The 25,146-nt window shown below is 37.3% G+C and overlaps 1 protein-coding gene across 4 annotated transcripts in view; it reads left to right on the top strand.

Annotated features, from left to right (window-relative positions):
- The window catches only part of LOC130690017 (PAS domain-containing protein cky-1-like), a 47,213-nt gene that overhangs the window by 4,220 nt on the left and 17,847 nt on the right, over window positions 1–25,146 (top strand). Inside the window, exons 1-3 of one of the 4 annotated variants that reach the window (XM_059495693.1) lie at window positions 4,521–4,625; window positions 4,817–4,998; window positions 11,766–11,821. In XM_059495693.1, the coding sequence (XP_059351676.1) occupies window positions 4,950–4,998; window positions 11,766–11,821 (105 nt within the window). In that variant the 5' untranslated portion in view covers window positions 4,521–4,625; window positions 4,817–4,949. Of the gene's footprint in view, window positions 1–4,520; window positions 4,626–4,813; window positions 4,999–11,765; window positions 11,822–25,146 lie in introns of those variants that run through there. The other 3 variants (XM_059495692.1, XM_057512973.2, XM_057512974.2) reach the window with 3 other exon arrangements.

Below are 25,146 nucleotides of genomic sequence, written 5' to 3'. Positions count from 1 at the left end.
TCTCATGGAAAAGTAATTATTTTTAAGAAAAAAAAAAGAAAAAAGAATCGTATAATTCCTATCATTAAGAATAATGAGCCGATTCATTTGGTTAGTACGAACTGGCGCGTCGTCTTTTTACTTTCGTCTTGTAATTTTTACGATTCCTTGTTTCGTTCAGTTTTTTCTTTTTTTTTTTTTTGGGGGGGGGGGAAGGGTAGATATAATTTATTCTTTTTCTTGTTTTCATGATACGCGATTATGTTGCCGTGTAGCGGTTGTGTGTCTGCACTGTTTTTCGGTTTTTCGTTTTTGTCATTTTCCCGTTGGGTTTTTTTTTTTTGTTTTTTTTTTTTGTTTTGTGTTTTTGAACTGGAAAAAGAGAGAGAGAGAGAGAGAGAGAGAAGACAAAAAAAAAAGAGAAAATTCCTGAAATGTTTAGCCAGTTCTCCCAGAGCGTCTTGGCTACCGAGATGCATAGCATTCCGGAAGTGTTAACAGACCAGAGTGATCACGTATAGACTATTAACGAAGTAAACAAAAAAAAAAATGAAATTACATTTAATCTGTGGGTATAATAAAACGAGGCCAAATTTTTTATTAAAAAAAAAAAAAAGAAATTTGAGAATTTTTAACGACTTCATTTTTTGAATCATAGAAGCATATAGTGACATGGTTTATGAATGTTCATCTCCTCCTTTTCTTTTTTCTTGTTTGCTTTTGAGCTGTGTCGTTTTTCTTTTTAATGGCGGACATAAAACGAAGTTGTTTTTTTTTTTTTTTTTTTTTTTTTAATATTTCAATCGTGCGGGACAGTTTTTATACAAAAGAGACCACGAGCGCTTATCAGCGTGTTTAGCTCTGCGTGATTATTTATTCCTCCTCGTATTATGCCGAATTACGTCGGGCTTCAATGAATCCATCAGCCAGCGGTTTCTATCCTTCTTTTTTTTTTTTCTGGGGGTTTGTTTCATAATTTTTTTTTTTTTTTCTTTGTTTTAAAAGAAGAGTTGACATATTTTACATCACAAATTTGCGACTCATTTCGCTCCCCTTTTTTTTCTGGGGTTTTTCCCATCAACCCTTTTTTTTTTTTTTTTTTTTGCCATCATTCGGTCGTCTTTTGTTTGTTAATACGGGTGTCTGTGTGTGTAGTCGTACAGATTGCACAGGTAAAACTCGTTCGGAACGGAGCGTTTGCTTCCGCATCTCTTCACGTTTCCCATCATATCGGCTCTATGGTAAAAAGAGGGGGGGGGGAGAGACAGTTAAGACAGCCAAGACAAGTATTTTATGCATATGCCCGCGTTATTTTCTTTTTCTTCTCGACAGGTGAAAAAGAAACAAGAATAAAAAAAAAAAATCTTTTGTTTGATTCGTTTTTCTGCTCCGGTGCGGCAACTGGTTTTTCTTTTCGTTTTTGTGTTGTAGTAGTAGTACTACTACATCACAATTGGAAAGCGCAATCAAGAGATAGAAAAAAAAAAAAAAAAAAAATAGAAAAAAAAAAAAATGAACTCGTCGTCTTGTTACAACTTCTTTTGTTCTGCAACAGCTATGGGAAAGTTAAAAAACGAGGCCGATACGAGTCATCACGGTCCAGTCAACAACTGGGCAAGGACGTTGACAGTTAGACGTTGATGTAAACAGACGTTGCACGAGATGCTCTCGCTTTGATTAAAAGACTGGAAAATATAATGCGTTGAATGCCAACCGCCGAGTTATTATTAGTTATGATATCTGTGTTTGTTTAATATTAGAACGTTGCAAACTGGACTCTTCGACCCGCTTTTCAAACTCGTAGGAGAAAAAAAAAAAAAAAATCAAAATGAGGGAGGATACGATTAAAATAATGTCCGTTGCTTTGTCCAAAAGACACTGCAAGCAAAAAGGAAAAGAAAACGACTAACTAATCATAATGTGATAATTAGCTCTAGTCATCAAGATATAATTGAAGGAGCCTTAACGAGCGTCGCGCCCCATACCTGTCCGCGATTAGCTATAGGCAATTCTTCGGGACACACACGCATTTTTCAGCCAGGTATTAATCAACGAAGAGAAAAGAAAAGAGGAGACTGAGACTTAATCAAAATAAAAAGGGAGTTGTGGACTTTTTCGTTCAAATTGCGCCGTCGCCATCGTTTTCAAATGAAAACAACAAAATGTGTGCGCGTGATTTACGTCCGTGCTCATAACCGTAGAAGCTATCGTTTTAGGCAATGGCAATGCAAGACACACACACACACACACACACACACACACACAAATACTTTGGGTTTCATTTAAACGGTCCCAATTTTTATGTTATTTTTACCTTTACCGGTCACCTTTAAAAGAGAAGGGGGGAGGGGATACGAATGGAAAAAAAAAAACAAAAAAAAAACTTAAATAACATTTTGTGGTCCACTTCCGGCGACGCTAGACGCCAGAAAAAAAAAATAAAAATAGACCTTGTGGCCCAGAGCAACCCCGACAGAAAAAAAAAAAAAAAATAAGTGAATGCTTCAGGGCTGAATTGCTCTACAATATAACCACCACCAGCAAGAGATAGAGAAAGATGTTAAGTTGTTATCTTCTCTTCCTGTTCTTCTTCTTCTATAAAGGTGGCGGTTATTATTAAGGGACTTGTCGCACCTTTTCATTTTTATACATATAAATATACAACGTTCCGTAGTACTGGCTATATTACGTCCTTCTCTTCTTCTTCTTTTTTTTTTTGTGTGTGTGTGTGTGTGTGTGTGTTGAAAGGCGAGAACGTGTAATCGTCCTGGTTCATCCAATGTCAGTGGCTAGCTTATCAAACACCTGCAAAACTCGAATTTCATATAAATGTATAAAAAAAAAAAAAAAAAAATGGAGGGAAAGACGATTGTTATTGTTTCTGCTGTTATGGCAGGCGGAAAATGACCTCGACTCTTTTTTTTTTTTTTTTTTTCTTTTGGCGATTACAATTGTTTGGAAAAAAAAAAAAATATTTCTAATCATCTATTCAAGAGGAAGGAAGAAAGAAAAACGGGTTCTATCCCTTCCCCAAAATGATTGCATTTATTCAAACTGCACACATTTGTATATAGATGTGTGTGTGTGTACCTGATGTGCACACACTTATCGTTGAGAGATTCAAGAGAGGAAAAAAAAAAACAAAAACAAAAATAAAATAGGATTCATAATATACTCTTGTATATGTAAAGGGTGATGATAAGAATATATATATATGTACATAAAGTAGAATGTCCGGAATGAGATCGATCATGCCGACAAAAGGGAATTTTTTCTATTTAAAAAAAAAAAACGAAAAAACAATATATATATATATATCTAAATTTCAGCTCTTGTTTTTGTGGCTGTGTATATAGTGTCTTTTGGAAAGACGTAGGGGAATGCTGAACCTGCTACTGGCTCTCCCAGCTTATATAGCTTTAGTCTAACTGCTTGTGTATAGTGAAAAAGATTACGATTTGATAACCATTTAGCTACTGGTTGGTGGCATTTCCCCCCCCCACTTCTGTCTTATTTCCCATCATCATCACCGTCATCTTTCGACTGTCGTCTCTTTTTTTTTTTTTTTTTTTTTTTCAAAAAAAAAAAAAGAATAGAAAAGGTATGCGGGAAGAGAGGAAAAAGAGAACTAATAGCTTATTTCTAGTTCTTTTTTTTTTTTTTGAAACTAAAAAAAAAAAAAAACCATTTCAATTCCAAATGGCTCGAGTCATCAACTTCTTTCCTTTTCGTAGTTTTTTTTGTTTTACGACCAGCACCTCTGACCAAAGGGATCATGCTATTTTTATTATTGTTTTCCCGAAATGAAAGAAAACGTCACTAGAGTGCTGCAATGTCCCTCCATTCTTTTCTTTTCTTTTTTTTTCACTTTATTTATTTATTTTTTTTTTTTTTTCGTTTTTTTTTTTTTTTTTTTTTTTTGTGTTTTGTTTTTGATGGAATGGGCTCGTAAAATCCCAAAAGTCAAGGTATTACCCCAAAATACTTGCCACGTAACAAAAGAAAAAAGAGAAGAAGATTCAATGGAAGAGACTGACGCCAGTACTTCGGGAAAATGTTTTTTTTTTTTTTTGAGGTTTCTTTCTTTCTTTATTGCGTTCGTCTCTCTGATTGTGTTGATTATAATGACAATCATAATAATAAAAAAAAAAGAGACAAAAATTAGGAAAGAGGGAAATGCTTTACGACGTATCGTATCGTCGTTGGCAAAGTGCGCGCGCACAACTCTCCAACTGATGAGTGAACTTTCGGATTGATGACACGGCTGTGGCCTCCCCCTTCCTGTTCCAACACTAAAAGAGAAAGAACCAGAAACAAAAAAAAAAAAATCAGCAATTTGAGTCGGGGCAGCCATTGTTGATTTATTGTTGCTGAACTGTGCGCGCTTAAAAACGAAAGAAAACAAAAGAAAAACAAAGAAAATGATCACTGTGGTTCGTCTGCTCTGAAACTCGTAAGCACATGGGAGTTTTATTGCATAACTGGATCGTTCTCTTCCATTTTTCCCCTGTTGCACTTAAACGAAAAAAGAAAGAAGAAACGAGACTTTTGACGTTATGACCGAACCAATCTGTGTAGTGATCTCAACGTGTGCCATTGATTTATTTGCCCTGTCGTTGAAATGGTTTCCGTCAACGATTCGAGAGGTAACAAAAAACTGATGGGCCCACCACCTTAGAAGGCTCGTATCACATTCGTCTGTTGAAATCCCCTAATCATTAGTGCCTTTTTTTTATTACAAGTTCCTATTAATAGCTTTCCTCATCGTATTAGGTGTCCTGAATTGGAGTGTGGACGAACCCTAAACTCTTTTTTTTTTTTCTCTTTCCTCTAGCAGCTTTGATGCCAGCAAGTCGACCAAGGGGGCCAGCAAGCTGCGCCGTGACCTGATCAACACAGAGATAGGTCACTTGCGAGACCTGCTCCCCTTGCCGGCCTCTACACGCCAGCGCCTTTCCCAGCTGCAGCTCATGGCCCTGGTGTGTGTCTATGTCAGGAAAGCCAACTACTTCCAGCAAGGTGAGAGCTCATCAGGTTTACATTATCAATGGAGTTTTATGTCACCCGAGTGCCATCAGCAGAGAGTCTGTCAGGAAGGGGTCGTAATCCTACTTGAATTCGAGTGGCACCAGCCACCACTCTTTTGTCATCGTGCCCAGCCAAAGGGATGATGAATCTGCCTGCACACTGCCTGCGACAGCCCCCATTTCACTCCTCTCTGCTTTTCTAACAAGCCAGGGTGGCTTTTTATTCCTATCCCATCTTTGCCTCTTTTGAGAAGCATTGCTATGGCATTTGAGTTGGGGGGGCCACTTCATCAATTAAGAAAGAAAAGGAGCCACACACGCACAGACAAACGCCCGGTGTTGATTGTCTTTAAGCTTCGAGTATCCCGCGGAGCGAGTGCGCCGACCTCCCTTTAAGCGCGATGATGGAATACATTTAACAAAAGGGAATGAAAGAATAATAAAAAGAAGAAAAAAAAGGGAAAAAAGCTAGACATAGAAAAAGAAAGAAGGAGCTTTATATATATTTTTTTTTCTTTCTTTCTAAAGAAGTACCTCGAGGGCTGGAATGCGCTTGTACGTAGAGCCAGGTGCCCTTTTTTTTTTTTTTTTGAACGCGGTTTCTTGTTATATATAATTTTGTATTCAAATCGTTCGAGAAGTAAGAGTTACATCCGGCCGATCAAAAAAAAAAAAAGAAAATCCCGAGAAAAAAACAAAAAACAAAACAACAAACCTGTCGCCTAATTTCTTATATTCGACAGTTCTTGACGTTCCTGCCCACAGAACTGTTTTTTTTTTTTTTTTTTTTTTTTTTTGTTCTTCTTTCTTTTTTTTTTCCCTCCTCCTCCCTGCGAATGGAAAGGGTTACGGCTGCAGCGTGAGAACTCTTATTTTTTATAGGGGAGCAAATAAGAGAAGGAGGTAAGGCAGTTCGGTTATAATACTGAGAAGTGGGACACAAGCGAGGAAAAGAAAGAAGTTTCGCTTTTTCTTGAACCTTTTTTCTTCTTTAACCCTCCTCCATCTCCGGTCCATTGTGAGCGTCGCGAAGGATGTGATGATGTGTGTGTGTGTGTGTGTGTGTGTGTGTGTGTGTGTGTGTGTGTGTGTGTGTGTGTGTGTGTTGCCGGCGTTTCTCCCGTGAGTGTGTGCGTGCGCGCAAGGCAACGACGACAACAAAAGAGAGGAGGGGTGGGTGGGTGGAGGGGAAATATTTCAGCGCCTACTCACATTCTCACCACAAAGTCATTAAGCCAGTCAATCTCGGAATGAGATCAGCCAATTTAGGGAACGTTGAATGAGTGGCATTGGTTAATTGAAAATCTTTCATAAAAGGCAAATTTTTTTTTTGTTTTCCTTTTTCTTTTTTCTTTTTTCTTTTTTTTTTGGGAGCGGCGGCCCGATTGAAATCCGATACTGGGCCAGCCTCGATCTGGGACGGCCGAGTCTCTTACAGGAGGCAACAGTTTGTTGTTTTTTTTTGTTCTTTTGAAAAATAGAGAAAAAAAGAAAAGAAATGGGGGGTGTGTCGTTGTCGTTTGTCCACCGAATAAAAAAAAAAAATGAGAAAAATTCGTAGACGGCCCGTTTCTCTTTGGACGGGCAAAATATGTGAAAAAAAAAATTAAAGGGATGTCTGAACGGTCGACTGAATTCTGGCCACGTCACCCTTTGGGAGATATTAAATCACTATTATTATGAAAAGGTCTTAGAATGACTGGATGGATTTGATTCATCTTGAAGGATGACTAAGTTGCCAGGGCCAGCGCAAAGGCCAGTCTTTTTTTTTTGGGGGGGGGGGGGATGAAAGAAAGAGAGAAAATAAAAAAGAATATAATGAAGCGCATCATCATCAAGCAGCACACCAAGCAGCTTTACATAGCGAGAGAGAGCTCGTTAAAATGAAATTAAGCCCCGGATTATCTTTCTCTCTCTCATTCTTTTTTTTTTTTTTTGAAATTCTTTTGGAACTTCATAGTATTATTATTATTATAATACTTTTTTTTTTTCTTTAAGTGAAAAAAAAAAAAACTAAATTCTTTCAATTCTTTTTTTTTTTTCGTTGTTTGTCAGTTGATGGTTTGTCTCTTTTCTTCTCTTTTCATGTTGTTTCGATATTGAATAGGTCACCGTGCGAGGCACCTTTTTTTTTTTTTTTTTTCTTCTTTGATCGTCCGACCGATATCAAATGAATCGCTAATGACTTTGAGAATCTTTCATTTTTTTTTTTTTTTTAATTTGCTCGATAGGGGTGTCCTTGTTATTGAAGTGTCATCATCATCACGGACCCGCGTGCAAAGAAAGGGAATCACACTGGCAATCGATGAATTCAATAGACACAACGCGTAGGGTGGGAAAGGGATATTTTCAAATGAGGAACGAAAAAAAAAAGAAAGAAAAAAGAGAGAGTCCCATTGTTTTGTTGTACGCCGAGATAACGGGTGTTGTGTGGGTGGTCCCGCGGCGTACAATCACAAAGTCTTGCCTTCTTTCTTTTTTGGTTCGCCTTCATTTCTCCCCGCCGAGCCTCTCTTTTGCGCACCGGACGAGTAAAGAGAAAAAGAAGATGTGAAAAAGATGAAGGGAAAATTTAAAAAAAAAAAAAAAAAAATCATTTATTTGTTTAAAAAAATAGGAAAAGAATAATATTTGATTTTTTTTTTGTACATATGTATTTTGATATAAAGAAGAGAGAGAGGGGGGGAGGTTTGATGGCGGCAACGGGCAATAGCGGCGGCGTATCAATGGCGAATCAATATTCCATGGGGGGGTCTCTTCTCTTCTCTTTTGCCTTTCACTCGGCGCGGTCCCGGCGTTTTGTATCTGTTTTTTTTTTTTTTCTTCTTCTGTTTAAGATGACAAGATCCCACGCTTGTCTCTCTATTTTCTTTTTCTTTTTTTTTTTCTGTCTCCGGCTCCGCATCGTCCTCAACCAGAATAGAAAAGAAAGAAGAAAAAAAATGATCAAACAATGGCGACACAGAGTTTGAACTTCGTGTTTATATTTATCCCATGGTCGGCCGCGCGCACGCACCGACCCGCCGGAGATTCAAACGTTGAAAATTGAAACATTTCAAAATATATAAAAAAGGGCCGCGTTTTTTTTTTTTAAATTTTGAAATCTGGAAAAAAAAAAGAAAGACGCCGATCTTTGATTTTTTTTTTTTTTTTTTTTTTAAACTAGTCAACCGAGAAGAAAACGATGATCGAATTGATTATGAAAAAGAAGGAGGGAGGTCAAATGCGCGAACAAAAAAGAGATTTGAAATCGTTCGTGAAAAAAAAAAAGAGAAGCTGATGGCGAGCAAAAAGTTAAATGGAATTTTTTGGTGTAAAAAAAAAAAAAAAAAAGGGGCAGTGACGTCTCTATCGATCAAATGATTTCCACTTGAAGGCATTAGGAGAAATGCGAGAGAACCTCTGAGGGTAGGAAGAAGCTGATCGTTCAGTTCTTTTTTTTTAAATATTTTATTTCATTTCCCCGTCTTCTTCTCTTAATGTATGCGACGTGTGCGTAGAGTAAGAGTACCCATGTACCTCCTCCTTTTTTTTTTTTTTTCCATACCCGAGACAAGGGGGGAGAGAATGATTAGCTTAACTGCAGCAAAGGAATCAAGAATCCAATGAATCATTTGATATTTATATTTTTTTTTTCTAAATTCTCGTATAAAAAAAAAAAACTAAAAATATTAAAGGCTAATAGCAGAGCGCAAGCAAAAAAGAGTAGCAATGAGCGCCCGCTTGACTCTCGTCTCTTTCTTTAAAAAAATAGGGACGGCTAGGGGGGAGGAGTAGGAACTGTTCCAACAGCAGCCCCCGTGAAAAAAAAAAAAAAAAAAAAAAAGTCCAGGGGAAGGTCTTGCTCCATCTGATTTTTTTTGTTGGCTCGATAAATCAATGGCTTTTTTTTTTTTGAAATTTCTTATGAGGCCCATCATTCTTTTGACTACGATAAGTGCCACTTGTTGAATTTACCAGGATTGCATGTGTGTGTGTGTGTGTATGTATGTGGAAAGGTTAAAGGATGATTCAAAGTGCATGGCTTCGTTTTTTTGTTTTATACGAAGTTAAAGGAAAAACTGTGTTTATATTTTGATATAAACTCTTTTATTCTTTCAAAATGAAACGAATCCCCTTCTGAAGTAGCCCCCCCCTTTTTTTTTTTTTTTTTTTTTTGTGTTTTTGATTCGGGGTCCCGGAACCCGCTGCTTTCATCTGATGGATGAAGATGGATCCGTGATCGTTTTTAAGGCTTGAAAGAGAACTCTTCTGAATAAGTTACGCGGCTATTTATTATTATTTTATTTTATTTTTCTTTTAGTTTTTTTTTTTCTTCGAAAATTGAAGGCCATCATTTTTTTTTTTTTTTTGAATTTCTGTTCTAAAAATGAATGATTTATTAAACTATTGTTATGAAGGATGTAATAATATTCAAAAACTGTTCTAGATAACAGCAACCCTATAGCTGTTTGTTTTTCCTATCGTTTTTTTTTCTTCTTCTTGTTCTTCTTGTCTAGTGTAGATCAATAACCGATTTATTTATTTTTTTTTTTGTTCGATGTCGGATGGGGATTTAAGAAACAAACAAAAAAAAAATGGAACACGCGGAGGCAAAAAGAAAAAAGAGACGGGAAGGTGGTGGGAGGTGTTGCATCGTGCCTAAACACACGGTGTAGTAGATGTGTTGTGGAAGCTAAATCTGCTTGCGGATTAGGTTCGCTCAGCAAGGCGGCGGATTCTTGTTTCACAAACGCCAATGAATCTGTCGGTCCATAACACAAAAAAAAACAAAAAAAAAAACTAAACTAAAATTAGTTTACGGATGCACTTATTCGTGACGGATATGTGCGCGCAATATCTTATTCCCTTTGGTCCTTACTTTTTTTTTTTTTTTTTTGTTCAGTCAAATTTCTTCGTTCCCTCTTACATTTTCTTTACTTATTTATTTTACGATCCATTGTTCTTCATTTTCTTCTTCTCATATCTCGCAGACACTGAGGATTTTCTCCTTCTATTTTTTTTTCGTCTGTTTATTTATACCGTGTCTATTATACAGCTTATTCTTCTGGTTATTATGTTATTATGATGATCATTTTTAGAGGGGGGGGGGGGAGAAAGAATTTGAATTATTTCGCGCGATGCGGCGTCGATAGTTTTTTTTTTTTTTTTTTTTTTTTTTGGGGGGGGGGGGGGGTGTGTGTGCGGCCAAACAGACACACACTTTGTAGATCGTAAAATATGATCGGCTCGCTCTCTGCAACTCTGCCGCTAATTGAATTCCATCTATCGATGCGACTCCTCCTCTCCTGATTTTTTTTATTTTTTTTTTTTTGGTTTTCCCGCGTTTATGATGATGATTATTAGTATACTTTTCTACGTGTGTGTGTGTGTGTGTGTGTTCCGTGTTTTAAATGGGCAGTACGGTCTATGCAACGGCGTCACGTAAGCATCGATAATTTGATTTTCTTCTTCAATTTTTCTTTTCTTTTTTTTCGTTACGGCTTCAAAGAGTTAATTTATTCCGACACTCTTGGCCGTTTTTATTTTATTTTATTTTATTTTTTTTTTTATCTTATCTATTTGTTCTGTTCCGAAAAGGAATCGGCGATGGTCATACGATCAGCTTGTCTCGCCATGTTGTGTTTCTCTCGTTACGTTGAGACACCATCAGTCGGCGTAACGCAACGCGCTTTACACGTTCACCGATGTACTTGCTTGTTGTGTGCGTCTTTGTGTGACGCTACGTCTCGATGCCAAACTGCAAAGACCCGTTCGAAAAAAAAAGAAATGATTTATTTCTTTGAATTTGGTGCCATTGGGTACGGACTTTTCGAACCGAACGATCGTCTTTTTCTCGTACTGGCCGGATGGAAGGAAACAAAGGGGGGGGGGGTGAGAAAAGGGAAGACGTACAGAAATGTTGAGGAAGCAAACAAGAAGGAACGAGTTTTTCTTTTTGCTTTGCCTTTCTCTCTTTCTCATTGCCAGAAGGTGTTTTTTTTATTATTTATTTATTTATTTTTTGAAGTTTGGGATTTCCTTCTCCCAATCATCAAATGAGATAATAACCTGTTGATGCATTTACAAAAATGTTGAGAAGCGGAGGAGGGTCAAAGACGGAGTTTGATGGTCGTAGTGGCTTGGTAGCAAAAGAAAACAGATACACATCAACCAAAAGTGGATGGATGTAAGCATTTTTTTGTGTGTGTTTTTTCTCTTCTTCTTGATGTTGTTGCGTTGCCGAACCAGATCGGTTACATTGAAGCTCCTCCCCCCTCGCCTATTATAGTTTCATTTTATTTATTTATTATTATTATTATTTTTTTTTTTTCGTGTTTCACTTTATTTTTTGAAATTACCTCATTGGCCATCTCGTTTTGATGGCTGGATATCTTATCGATGACAGCTGATGGCGATTAGGCCATCCACTTTCCAAAGTAACGACTCGCCAGTATCTTATATAAAAATCCTTGTTACTAATGAGTCATTAGCCAGAAAAAAAAAAGAAAAAAAAAAGAAAAGAAAGAAAATGCAAATCCTGTTATTGTGTTCTGTTGGATGCGTGTAACGCGTTTTACGTTTTCGCCATTCGATATGTGTATACAAATAGTTTATAAAGGCCGTTGTTTTTTTATATATAGTTTTCCCCAACTCTTCGTGTGTGTGTGTGTACCTTGTTCCGTTTGTTATTGTTGTTGTTGTTCTCATTTTTCTTTATTAATTCGTGTTTTTTTTTTGTTGTTTTCTCTTTCCGTTTCTCCTATTTTGTCTTGGTAGTTTTCAAACGACACGACCTCGGTCAGATGCCAACGCCCAGCATCGGCTTCTCCAAGGTGAGTGACCCGCCATTCATCTCATTCCGGTCCGAATTAGATTAATTACAGTCATTTATTTTGCGCCGGCCTCTTTCTTTTTTTTCTTTCATCTTCTTCTTCTTTCTCCTTTCACATGCACCTTCCCCAGTTGTTTTTTTTTTTTTTTAACGAACGAAACACACCAGAAGGAATAGATTTTTTTTTTTTTTTTTTAAACGCAGATTAAGCCAAACATGATTTTTGTCTTAAAAGAAAGAAAGAAAATTCGAAATAAAACGCCCTTCTCATGCGGCCTAGCGGGAATCCCGACGCGACCGACGACCACAGCAAAGCTCTTTTACGCTCGAGACGAGGGGAGGCTTATCTTTTACACGGTGCACCGCTCTAGTAGTTGGTGTGGTGTTATTTACTACTACTTGGCGGGAGGGTCTCGAAAAACACAGCCCAGTCACACCCCAAAAGTGTTTGTGTGTGTGATTTTCGTTTTGCCATCACAACAGCAAAATGGGAATCATTTTTTGATTGTTTTTCGGTTCGAATCAGTTTGGAAAAACGTTGGTCCGAGTAAGCAAGCGCTCGCTGTAAGATAATAAACAAGAGGTGGGCTGTGTGCGAGAGGAAGGGGGGGGGGGGGAGGTAGAATTTTGTTTGAGAAAAAGACAAAAAAAAAGAGAAAAGAGAGAGAGAGAGAGAGAGAGAGATTGGCTTGCGTGATTGTGATTGAGGCCGTGATGGATGGGCGGTGGATGAGAGGATACGCTGTAGAGTAAGAAAAAAAAAAAAAAAAAGGGTTGACTCCTCTCGAATGAGGGGAACTATATGGGCAAACGAACGTGATCGACCGTCTCTTAATTCATTTCTGGAGGCAGGGCTCCAAACCGGATCTTTTCTTTTTTTTTTTCGTTTTATTATTATTATTATTATTATTATGAATATTTCTTCTTCTTTTTTTTTTTTTTTTGGAAAAAAAAAAAAAAGAAATATGAAATTGTCAGTTCATCGTGTATAGTACCCAGTTACTTGTGCAGCGTTCGGTAGAAACGAAGAGGAGAGAAGAGAATAGAAAAAGAAAAAAAAAAAAAAAAATAAGAATGGCGGGGGGATAGAGATTGAAGAAGATCCTCATTATTGTTATTTTCTATAGTGTAGCGTGTGATTCGATCGCAGCTGCGCAGAGAGCGTCATCATCAATATGCAAATGCGCCATCGATGATGATGATGATGATGATGATGAAAGGCTTTTGTTCTTTCCCTTTTCAGTTTTCCTTCTCATTCGATCGCAACAATCTTTTCTTGTCTTGTTCTTTTCCTCTCTTCTCGTCTTTCTTTTTGTTCTTTTTTTTTTTTTTTTTTTTGCGCTTCTTTCAATGCGCCACTCGAATGATTTCATCTCGGATGTAGCCGCTCTCGTGCGCATCCCGCCAATCGGAGGGGGCCCACCATCGACTCCCGCATCCTCCCGAATTTTTTTTGCGCCCTTTTTCGATTCGATCCGTCTCCATGTCCATCCTCCTACATTCGCTCAATTTTTATTTTCAATTTTGAACATTTTCGATTTCAATTGTGACGACCAGGAATTTTTTTTTTTTTTTTTTTTAAATTCATTTTTTTTTTTCTTGATTTAATTTCAAAGTGACTCCACCCCCAACGGGTGGAACTGCTGGATATCTGTTAGCGGTAGGGTAGTTTTGTTTTGATTGCGACTCGGTTTTTTTTTTCTTTTCCTCTACGTGGATGACGTTGAAAAAAAAAAGAAAGAGAACGTTCATCGATATATATGGGGTCAAGTGGGGGCTGTCATTAATCTGTTTTTTTTTGTTGTTGTTGTTGTTTTGAAAACGAGGAGGCAGAACACGTTTTGATGAGTTATGTATCAAAAATGGATTCTCATAAAGTGAGAGAGAGAGAGAGAGAGGGCCCGAATAGAGAAAGAAAAACGAAACAAAATGGCCCTTTTCTTCAGACTCAGTCTCGTAAAGGCTTTAGTTAATTGGCTGTCAAAATGTTGGCCGCATCAGCTGCGTGAAAAGCCCCGAAAGAAAAAGAGCCAAGAAAGAAAGAAAGAATAGAAAGGGAAAAGGACAAAAGATGAGAAGAGAGAACGAAAAAAAAAAAAAAAAAAAAAAAAAAATAGAAAATGTTGTACTGTCGGTCCGTGTGTGTGGCTTCACCGAGGTGGCACCGCCTACATTTTCTTTTCACGAACGGGGAGGAAAGGGGGAAAACGAAATTTAAATTCAAATGTCTACTTTTAGATTCGAGCTGATCGAGAAAAAGAAGAAAAGGGGGAAACAAAATTCCAAGACGGCTGTGCACATTGTTATGCAGAAAAAAAGGAAAAGAAAAATGCATGAGCATTCGTCACGTTCCAGTTTGACTGTCTAGTAAGGGTTGGGTTGGGCTCCAGTGGTAGCATAAGAAAAAAAAAAAAAAAACGGGATGAAAAAATTCCAGCATTGCACGAATAAACGCGTAAAAAAGAGATTTTGTCGGGATTTTCATTCAAGACCGCGAACGTTAACAAACAAAACAAAACAAAACAAAAATAAAATAAAATAAAAAAATAGGACTATATGTAACATTTTTTTATTTTATTTGAAAAAAAAAAAAAAGGGCTAATCGTTGATCGATTCATCGTGTGAAAGCGTCCGTAACTGTGTCGCGTATTCAACGACTCCGCCTTTCCAGACGCTGCCGTTCTGCGTCCTGTTTGTTCACGCTCGTTCCTAACAACACATCCAAAGCGGGGCCCCACATTTTCTTCAGTTCTACATTACATTGTGCACACACACACGCACACACACACACACAACCACACATCCATACACAGAGTCTGATACGAAGCGTGTTGACCGTAGAGGTCACACGAGCCGGAGGGCTGCCCGGATGTGGTCCTCCGCGCTGCTTTTATTACGCCCCCCCCCCTCCCCCCCTAGCCGTTTTAACGAAAAACCCTTTTCTCCTTGCGTTGCTATTTCTTTTTTTTTTTTTTTTTTTTTTTTTTTTTTTTTTTTTTAAGTCGGGAAATTAAAGTTGATGACGAAGCCTTTGGCGTATTGAAGTGGTTTTCCAAAAAGGCTCTTTTCATTTTTTTGGGGGGGGGGGGGGGGGGGGGGGTATACAGTCATTGCCTAATCAAGATGAGGAGTAGCACACAAACAGCAGCGGAGCGAAAGGGATGGAACGCGCGTACACAAACTCAAGCCGTGTGCAAAAGGTCAACACACAAAACCAGCGCACCCAGTTCAAATTGCGGCGATGTGAAGAGAGAGAGAGAGAGAGAGAGAGAGAGATGTCTGGCGCCCGGGCTATCTATTACTGTGATGATGTCATAAAAAATGATAATAATAAAAAAAAAAACGAGTAGAAAATAGCGGGGGGAGGAAAAGTTGAGAGGGGAATTTTTTTTTTTTTTTTGTTAGATGGATGCGCTCGGGACGCGTCCAGTCAATCAACAATTTGATTCGTTTTCTCTTTTTTTTTTTTTTTTTTTTTTTTTGGATGGGGTGGGTTTGGATGGGGGGGAGGGGGGGGCTGGATGTCGAATAATGAATGAGTGGCAAAGGGGATGTGTCGGATATTAAAAAATTGCGGTCGTGTTATAAATGAGGCGTCCTCACTCACGATGTCCCGGACGATTTGATTTTCAGTACCGGCCATACCCGTCCCGTCTGTATGATTCATTATCACATGGCCCGTTCTTTTTTTTTTTTTTTTTTTTTTTTTTTTTCTTCAAAACTCGCCTGGAATTGCATCTTGCAAACAAGGCGTTTTTTTTTGTCTACCATTAAATTTTTTTTTTTTTTAGGCCATTTTTGTTTACGCCAAGTTCGTATGCGTTTTAATGGCCGTTCCCTTCATCTGTGATGAAAGAAAACAAAAAAAAATTGCTCGCCTTTTGTTTTGTTAGTTTGTTGTTGATGTTGGTACTCACCCAGTAGGACGGCCGCTGAGTTTTTTTTTTCCCCATTTTTCAGCCCGTTCCAAAATCTAACGGAAAAAAAAAAAAAAAAAAAAAAAAAAAAATTGGAAAAACAATCTTATCGTGTAGCCCCATCGTTCATTGCCCGGCTGCCAATGTTGGCGGCTGCTGGTCAGGCCTTTTAGTTTTTTTTTTCTTTCTTTCTTTTTTTTTGAAATGGGAATTATTATTTTGAATAACGAAAGAGAAAGAAAGAAAAAAAAAAGAAAAACGTGAAAAGAACACAAACATCTCGTTTATCTTTATGATAACGGTTATGGGTTCGTTACGTTAGACTTAGATCTTCTCTCTCACATAGAATATGTTGCTATTTTCTGTGTGTGTGTGTGTGTGGGGTTTGTAAAGGGACTTGAAGAGAAGTCCATTGTCGGCGCCAAACGGCGATTATGGCATGTTTGGATCGAATTTTCAGGGTTGCTTGTTCAAAGAATCAAAACTAAACATCTTACTTTTTTTTTTTTTTTCCCCCCTTTGCTTTACGTTCGAAACGTACTGAATTATGATCTTTCATTTTCCGATTGTTTGCCCAATGTTTTTTTTTTTCTCTACTAAAAAAAAAACAAAAGACGTTTATTTACTTTATTTTTTTTTTTCTTTTTATGTGTTACATCTCCATCGCGGTCGTAAGCGTTTTGCTTGGCTCATCAAGTGTGTGATTGTAATTTCAGAAAAAAAGAGAGAGAGAAAGAGAGAGAGAGAGAGAGAGAGAGAGAGAGAGAGAGAGAGAGAGAAAATGGGGGGCACGCAAAAGCGATGTCGGCGTCGACATCGTAACGGATGAAGCATTTTAAACGAGCACACACACACACACACACATAAACACAAAAAAAATGTAGAACAGTTTAAAGGTGTTTGATTTTTTTTTTTTTTTTTTTTTGTCTCTCTTCTTTTTCTACGAGTTCATTTGCGGTCGGGAAGTGAGGTCGATCATGACAAAAAAGGGGTGGGGGGGGGGGTTTGGGGCCTCATCATCAAAGTGAGAGGCAAGAAGCAGCGGCACGAGCAAAAACACGATTCAAAACATCTTAATCGAGTGTGAGCTTTTATCGTGCCCTCTATACCCAAAACGTTATTGTATAATTGTATTAAAAGTAATGATGGCCCTTCTATTTCTCTTTTCTGGAAGGGGAAAACAGAGAGAGAGAGAGAGAGAGAGAGACACGAAACGAAACGAAGGGGGAAACGGTCTAATAAATGTGGCATTTTTTTTCATAATTTTTTTTTCGAAAGAAAAAAAAAAAATGCTTACATGATGGATGGATGCGTTTCTTTCTTTCGCTATTACCAACTTCTTCTTTTTCTTTTTATTTCGGCCTGTTTTTTTTTTTTTTTTTTTTTTTTTTTTGTTATTTTCGATTTTATTTTGTTATTTTAAAGAGGGGGGGAGAAAAAAATGTACAGAGTTCCGACTGCTGGTTAAGAAGCCGCAGCACCCACTCCCGCGCTTCAATCGCCTTTTTTTTTTCTTTCTTTCTTTTTTTTTAAGAAAAAAAAAAAATGTCGAAATAAAAGAATCAAGTATAGATACTACTAATAATACGGTAGCGTTGGCCAGAGCTGTGTGATGATGTTCTCCAGGCCGCCTTGGTGAATGCGTCTCCTCTGCTGTTGTAGGACCGTGCGCAAAGCGGGGAGAAATGAACGATCGAGTGATGGATGATACGTGATGGCGGGCGTGAGGCTTCCCTTCAGTTCCTTTTTTTTTTTTTTTTTTTTTTTTTTGCCTTTCCAAATTTCTCCCCCCACCATTTTTGCTTTTGAAAAAAAAAAAACAAAAAAAAACTGAAAAGCCCAAATATTATTGTATACAGTTGGGGGGGGGGAAAGGAAAAAAAAGAGTAGTCGATTTAGATTAGCATAATGAATCATCAGAAATTCAAAACGGGAAGACTGGCGAGCCACTTGGCAGCGGCAACGTTTATTCTTTTTCCACTTCCTCCCGGGTTTGTGTTTAGGAAAGAAACGTGTCTCGTATCTACCAATTATAGTTTGTGAGCATACAAGCAAGAAAAAAAAAAAAAAAAAAAAAAAAAAAAAAAAAAAAAAAAAAAAAAAATGGGGAAGAACCCAAATGGATCAATTTAAAGTGAACCCCCCTCCATTTTTTTTTTTTTTTTTTTTTGGTGAGTCCGGCTATGTTTTTAAAAAAATATACAATCGAACGTAGTACCGTAGCACCTTGGCCGGCCCACAGGGGAGGGAATCCCGAAAAAAAAAAAAAAAAAATGTCAGTTGCGTTTGTGAGAGAGATTCCTGAATGGCATTATCTGAAAATAAGGGCCCTTGATATTGAATACATTAAAAAGAATAATAATAATAAAAAAAAATAAAAAAGAAGAAGAAGAGTCGGTAATGTATAAGTTCAAAGCTTGGACTCTCCATACCCGATGGATGGATAATGATTGCCTTACTTTGTATATCCACACGTTGATCTCCACCTTTTTTTTTTTTTTTTTTTTCTTCTTTCCTCCCACTGTGATTACATAGGGAATTTCGTTTCGGAATGTTGCACGCACCGGCTGCGATATTGGAAACAATTTCTTTGGCACCGTCCCCCACAATCGCCTTCCTCCTGTCCATTGTTTGTCTTAATGTAGTCGAGGTCCGCGGCTATTTTTTAAAACGGGGGAATTCTTTGCAATTCGGATGACACTTTGTTTGGATCGTAGGTTTAAATGACGTCATAGTTGGGGGGGGGGGGTTGAAAAGAGAAAGACGAGGTTGTTTTTTTTTTCTTTGGAAAAAGAATGCGCGATTGGAACGACGTGTTGATTTCGAAACGTGTTTCTATTGTCAGGGTCGTCAAAAAATTTGAAAACCTTTTGTCCCGCGTGAAACGATCGGACATCACGCATCTACGCTGCGATTCGACTTTTCTTTTTTTTTTTTCATTTCATTTTATTTTACCGCCTTGTTCTGACCGATTTTGCTTCGATACTTTGTTGTTTCGTTTTATTTATTTATTTTTTTTCTTCTTCTTATTGAAGGAGAAAAATAATAAATAATAACCCCCCCCCCCCCCCCCAAAAAAAAAAAAAAAAAAAATCGAACAGCGCGGGGCCCCCCTCTCGCGTTTCGGTGCCAAAAGGAGAGGAAGAAAAAGAAACGCTTATGTTTTTCTTATATATTTTGTGTGTGTGTGTGTGTTGGTTGGGTCTGTTTCGTTCGTCTCTCGGCACCTCTACAACTTACAACTGATGTAACAAACAGCTGGAGATGGTTGTGTCTCATTACAATACTTATATTGATCTTGTTTTGAATGGAAATGGTGCAGGCGCGCTGTCGTGTGCGACCATATCGGGATCGCCCGTTCGACTCTCGGAAACTTATTATTTTTTTTTTTCTTTTTCTTTTTCTTTTTTTTTTTTATGGCCGTAGACTTTTGAATTTCCCGCTCTCTCGTATTCGATTGACTTTCAAATCTTTTCTTTTCTGGGCTCTCCTTTTTTTTTTTTTTTTCTCGAGGAATTCGATTGTTGGGCGCTAAACGTTCCAATGTTCGCATTTTTTCAGACTTGTTTTTTTTTTTTTATTTGCGTTTTTTATTTGCGCAGCAATTCCGAATTGGAAATGATGGGCCTCTCTTTATACACAAAGACACAGTTTATTTTTTATTTTTTGGCTCACTCGTTTTCTTTTGAAATTCGGGGAAAAGAAATAAATCGAGAAAACAAGTTTTTGTTTCCCCCTATGCGAATCGCCGTGTGTGCGCTACACACATACACACCCCGACACACACACACACACACACAAAAAAAAACATTGTGGAATTAAAGGCAAAAGAAAACATTCGAAACGGTCGTTATTTGTAACAATGAAAAGAACATCAAGTTGTATTCATTTTTTTTTTTTTTTTTTTTTTTTTTATGTCTGAGAAATAATCAAATAAAAAAAAAAAAAATGGAAACAACAAAAGCAAAAGTCGACATGCACAACTAGCAGATCCATTAGTCATTTCGGTTTGGGCAGAGACAACTTGTTTGCTCAAGCTCTCCGATAGTTTTCTTTTCTTTTTTTTTTTTTTTTCGCCATGTCTATTATATTTATTGATTGTTTTAATTTTTTTTTTTTTTTATTCGGGGCGCTGGACATCCCGATGAGAATCTTCCCTTTTTTTTTTCTTTTAAAAGTCCTGCTGATGGCGTGACCGCTGTTTATTTTATTTATTTATTTATTTATTTTTTTTTGTTTATGGTTTATGATTTTTTTTGTGTGTGTGTGTGTCTGTGTGAGGATGAAAATTCTTTTGCGATAGCGGCACAGACAACGTCAGCAAAGATATATATATATTTAAAAAAAAAAAACCTCTGTCTGAAAACGATCTGATTTGTTTCGATTGTTTCGTTTGAATCTCTGTTTGTCCGACTCCCGCTGACGTGATTGTTCCACTTCTCGTTGTTGTTGTGCATTTCGAGTTCTTGGTTTTCTCTCTCTCTCTCTCTCTCTCTCTCTCTCTCTCTCTCTGCCCGATCTGATAGATACTCATCTATCGATCGAAAAACTCTTGTTTGGCACAGTCGGATAAAACGAGTCTTTGTACAAACTCTATAGGCTTCTCTTGCTAGCGTTAAGCATCTCACCTCAACGTCTTGTTAAAAAAAAAAAAAAAAAAAAAAAAAAAAAAAAAAAAACAGAGACAGAAAGGAGGCCGACTTTGCTTTCATTCAACATATTTTTCTTTTTTTGTTTGAAATTTTTTTTTTTTTTTTTTTTTTTGAAATATTCCAATGACTTGGGCGGCTGCGAGAGGGAGGAAGAAAATGTCGACACGTCCGCATTGTATTTAATGATGATGACACGGTCTGTGTGTGCGCCCGAGTTTTCTATAGACATTTACGTAACAGCGGCGGCCTCTCTCGTAGACTTCATACTTCTACGTAAAGGTGTGCTGTTTGGTAGGATGTTAGATGTGTGATGCGCGCGCGTAAATGGAGTCATCATCATCATCATTATACGAGTCGTCGTCATCATCATCGTAGGCTTGTCGCTTCCATCAAGAAATGATGACGTTTAAATTCTTTCTTCAGACCAATTTCAATTCGCCGTTTGTTTTTTGTTTTGTTTTTTTTATTTTTATTTTTATGTCAAATGGGCAAACTCGATTTAATTTCATTTCTTTATATTTTTTTTATTTCGCTCTTTAAATTTTTGGTTCGGTAGACGATCCAGCTGGTCTGTGGTACAGAAATTTCTTTCGTCCTGTGTTATTTACGATGCTAATGCTCGGTCATTAGGTAAAATAGGGCTGCCACACAACACACACGGTGGTAGTGCGGCACTTTCGAGGCCCGGGCCTTCTGTGTCAGGCCTCTCGTCCTCTTCCTTTTTTTTTTTTTTTTTTTTTTTTCCTTTTCTCTGCAAGGCGAAATTTTTATTTTTTGGGGGAGGGAGGAAAGAATAGAAAGAAAGAAACACACACAGACAGACACAGACACACACATCAAATAAATAATTCATTCACTTTATGACGGGCTGTGGTTTGCCGGAAGATAGGACGGCGCGGTCAATTAGTTATTCCGCTCACATATTCCGGTATGCGCCGTTATGCACACCGCACGTGCGGCCGATGATCGCCCCCGTCAGATTTTTTTTCTTTCTTTCTTTCTTTCTTTCTTTCTTTCTTTTCTGGCCCATGATTTTATTTTTATTTATTTCATTTCTTTTTTTTTTTTTGCTGTTATTTTTGATGTGATTAAGAGGAATGTATGACGTCAATTGAACGGGGACTCTTTGCGGAGAGCGATGAAGTAATACGTTGGATTCTTTTTCTTTTTTTTCTTTTTTTTTATGGGGAAAAAATCAAAAATGAGAATAATAACCGAATGAAATAGGCGGAGTTGACCCTATTGAAACTTGATAGACTTCAAATTGGTTTCCTTTTCTTTCTTTTTTTTTTTTTTTTTTTTTTGTGGCTTCTTTTTTTTTTTTTTTTTTTTTTTTTTTTAAAGAAACGTATAATAGCGATATCTCTATATATGTAACGTTCGTATATACGGAGGGACCTATTAATATTTTGACCACAAACGGCAATGGACAGAGAAAAATATGCGGTTCGTGTGGAACGAGACAAACTAGTGCGCTCTCCTTTCGGTGAATATTAAATAGGCAAAGATGGAGAGAGAGAGAGAGAGAGAGACAGAGAGAGAGAGAAGGAAAGAGAGTTGGGGCGTGGTTTTTAACGTAGACACACACACAAGTTCTCTCTCTTTTTTTTTTTTTTTCCGCCTCTTGGCTGGCACCAAAGGAGATGATACTGTTGAGCAGAATCGGTTTATCCATCGGCTCGATCCATCGCACGTTCCTCCTACATTGCCATATTCGTCTCGGACTGTGATACACTTAATAAGCTGTCAGATCGCACTGTTGGATTTCGCCTCTTTTCTTTTATTTATTTATTTTGTTATTTTTTTTTTTTTTTTTACTTTCTTCCTCCTTTTTTTTTTTTTTTTTTGTTATTTTTTATTTTTTAAAAACGAACATTTTTTTTCTAAATTTGTTGTTTTTTCTTTTTTTTAAATCGCTGGCCGAAATGCGGGAAATTCAAAAATGAAACTATGGGAAAATTTAGTTGGGAGGGGGGGGGGGGAGAGCTGACGAGACGCGGGAATCTCGTCATCGCGTACGTGATTCACAAGTGAATGTCTACAACCCGAGAGAGCCCTGAGAATGTTTACCTCCTTTTTAATTTTTTGTTTGTTTTTTCTTTTTCTTTTTCAACACCCGCCAAAAAAAAAAAAAAAAAAAAAAAAAAAAAAAAAAAAAAAAATATTAAAAACACAAAAAATGAGTAAGAAAATTTGAATTCTCTTTTTTTTTAGGCAAAAGAAAACAAGGCGCGGGGAGATTGATCGTCAAAAAAAAAAAAAACTAACGAAAGCTGTTCAAATTAAAAAAAAAAAAAAAAAAAAAAAAAAAGAAAGAGAGAAAAGAAATGAAGCGAAAACGAGGAGATAAAGAAATCAGAGAATTGCAATGCGAAACGCCTTTTAAAAAATCAAAAAAAAAATGGCAGGCTTTTGTTGAGCGTTTATTCTTTCACGAGACAGACGGGAGGGGGGGGGGGAAACTATTGTTGTGTGCGTGGATGTGTACGCTGTCTGCGGCTAAAAAAAAAAAAAAAACATTTAGGCTCTTTGTTTATTTATTTTGTTTTGAAAATTTTGTCGGCTATTAACCTTGATGATGAGGAGACCAGAGACCCGGATGTCTTTAGTTTTGTCGCAGTTCCTCCGTTTTTTTTTTTTTTTTTTTTTTTTTTTAACACTTTTGGAAAATCGTATTTTTCTCATTATGAAAATTGAGACGCTACCCTTCTCGAAAAAAAAAAAAAAAAAAAAAAAGGGGGAGCCCACCCCGCAATGTTCAATCGTGAATGAAACTGTTTGTTAAGACTTTAACAATCGGACGCGGTCCACTAAACGCGACGATTCTCTTTGAAAAAAAAACTAAAATAAAATAAAATAATAAAGAGCTCAGTCGTAGTCTACAACCTCGTACGCAATTTTCAAATCGAAACAATGACAATCAATAGATCAACGTTTTTCTTCTCCGAAATGTGACGCATCAATTCACGTTTTTTTTTTCTTTTCTAAAATTCGGTTTGACGTCATCAGAAAGACAAAATGCCAATGACAAATCAAACAAAATAAAAAGACAGTTGTTTAGAACAATGTATAACAGTTGAATTCATTCGCCCCTCTCTTATCTCCCGGGCTGCTCAGTATTGAAAACACACGCACAGCGAGAGAGACAGAGAGAGAGAGAGAGAGAGAGAGAGAGAGAGAGCCTCTTACGCAAAGAGTTGCGCTATGGTGTGCCTTATTATGTGTAACACGTAGAAGAAAACGATGAAGGCCCCCAAAGGCAGAGGTTCGGTACCGGTCATTATCGTCATCACTCTTTTTCGGGATGACTTTTGCCATCCCTTTTTATGTGTGTGTGAGAGAGTCTGTTTGTTTTTATTTTGTTTCAAGTTTGGCCCCGGAGATTTCCGTAAGACGCACGCACCTTTGGTATTTCCGAAAAACAAACATTCCCATCCGTTTTTGTTTTTTTTTCCCTACCCGGTGTGTGTGTGTGTGTGTGTATGCCTCAAGAAATAGACACACACACACACTGATATAGTATAACGCATGTATTGTATGAATAGGAGCGGATTCATTTGCATGGCATTATGAGGTTCAAAAAAGAAAAAAAAATCTTAAAATGTTTTCGGTTTTTTTTTTTTTTACGACACTAAACGTGCGCCACATAAGAAAATGTGGCAGTCGATAGTTTTGAAGAAGGACGTTTGCTTCTATTTTTTTTTTTTTTCCTTTTTAATATTTGGCTGCTGTGTGCGCGCATCGATGAAGCGGGACCCGTGCGCGGATCCCGCTGGGTCCTTTTTTTTTTTTTTTTACTTTTCTTTTGCCGTTTCACCATTTCGAGACAAATGGGAAAATGTAATAAATAACGAGATTAAACAAAAAACAGTTGACGTGCCCTGGATATATATATATATATATATATATATTTTTTTTTTTTTATTAGTGTTTCAATTTGTCCAGGTCTCTTCTAAATGCTAATAAGCCCTTCCTCCTTTACCTCCCCCCTTACTTGATATATCATGCCGTGGCCTTTTCTGAAGTTCGAAATTGGTTAAGTCAGTTGATCGAAGCGACGAAGCATTCTGATGAATCTGATTGAATTTTCGCATCTCATATCACGTTTCCCAATCAGAAACAAACAAACAAACAAAAAAAAATTGGCATATCTTTGATGGTTTTGAAGAGGCTGCCCCTGCGTTTGACCCGTTACGTCCCACGTAATCAACAGATTGTTTTTTTGTTTTTTTTGTTATAACAATTCGAAAGAGGCAAATGAATATGCGTAAGGCACTTGGCCAGTGATCAGCTTTTGATGACTTTGAGAAGAGAAAATTTGAACGAGTCGACCTCGTTCAATCACCTCCTCTCACTCCTCGATTCATTTTTTTTTTTTTTTTTTTTTTTTTTGTACACGCTCCCTTAGTGAATGTGTGGCAATATGCTCCACATTTTAGCGCCAGTTTTTCTATGTTACAAAAAAAAAAAAAAAAAAATGCTTCGTCTGCATACCCATTTCCGTCTGGACCCAATTTTTCTTGTAGCCCAAACCGGAGCTCCCCCCCCCCCTCCCCCATATAATAAAAAAAAAAATTGATAAATAAAAAGAGAGGGAAAAGAATAGACGAGATTCTATTATGCGTTCACCTTTTCTTTCAAAAAAAAAAAAAAAAAAAAAAAAAGAATTTGTGTAAGAGATTTCAGACAACGGAATTCAAGGCGATAAGTGAGTGAATGAAAATAAGACGTATAAGAAAGTAAATCAAAAAAAAAAA

This window comes from Daphnia carinata, chromosome 6 (genome assembly GCF_022539665.2).
Source record: "Daphnia carinata strain CSIRO-1 chromosome 6, CSIRO_AGI_Dcar_HiC_V3, whole genome shotgun sequence".
Lineage (NCBI taxonomy): Eukaryota > Metazoa > Arthropoda > Branchiopoda > Diplostraca > Daphniidae > Daphnia > Daphnia carinata.
This window is presented reverse-complemented; position numbering and strand designations above follow the sequence as displayed.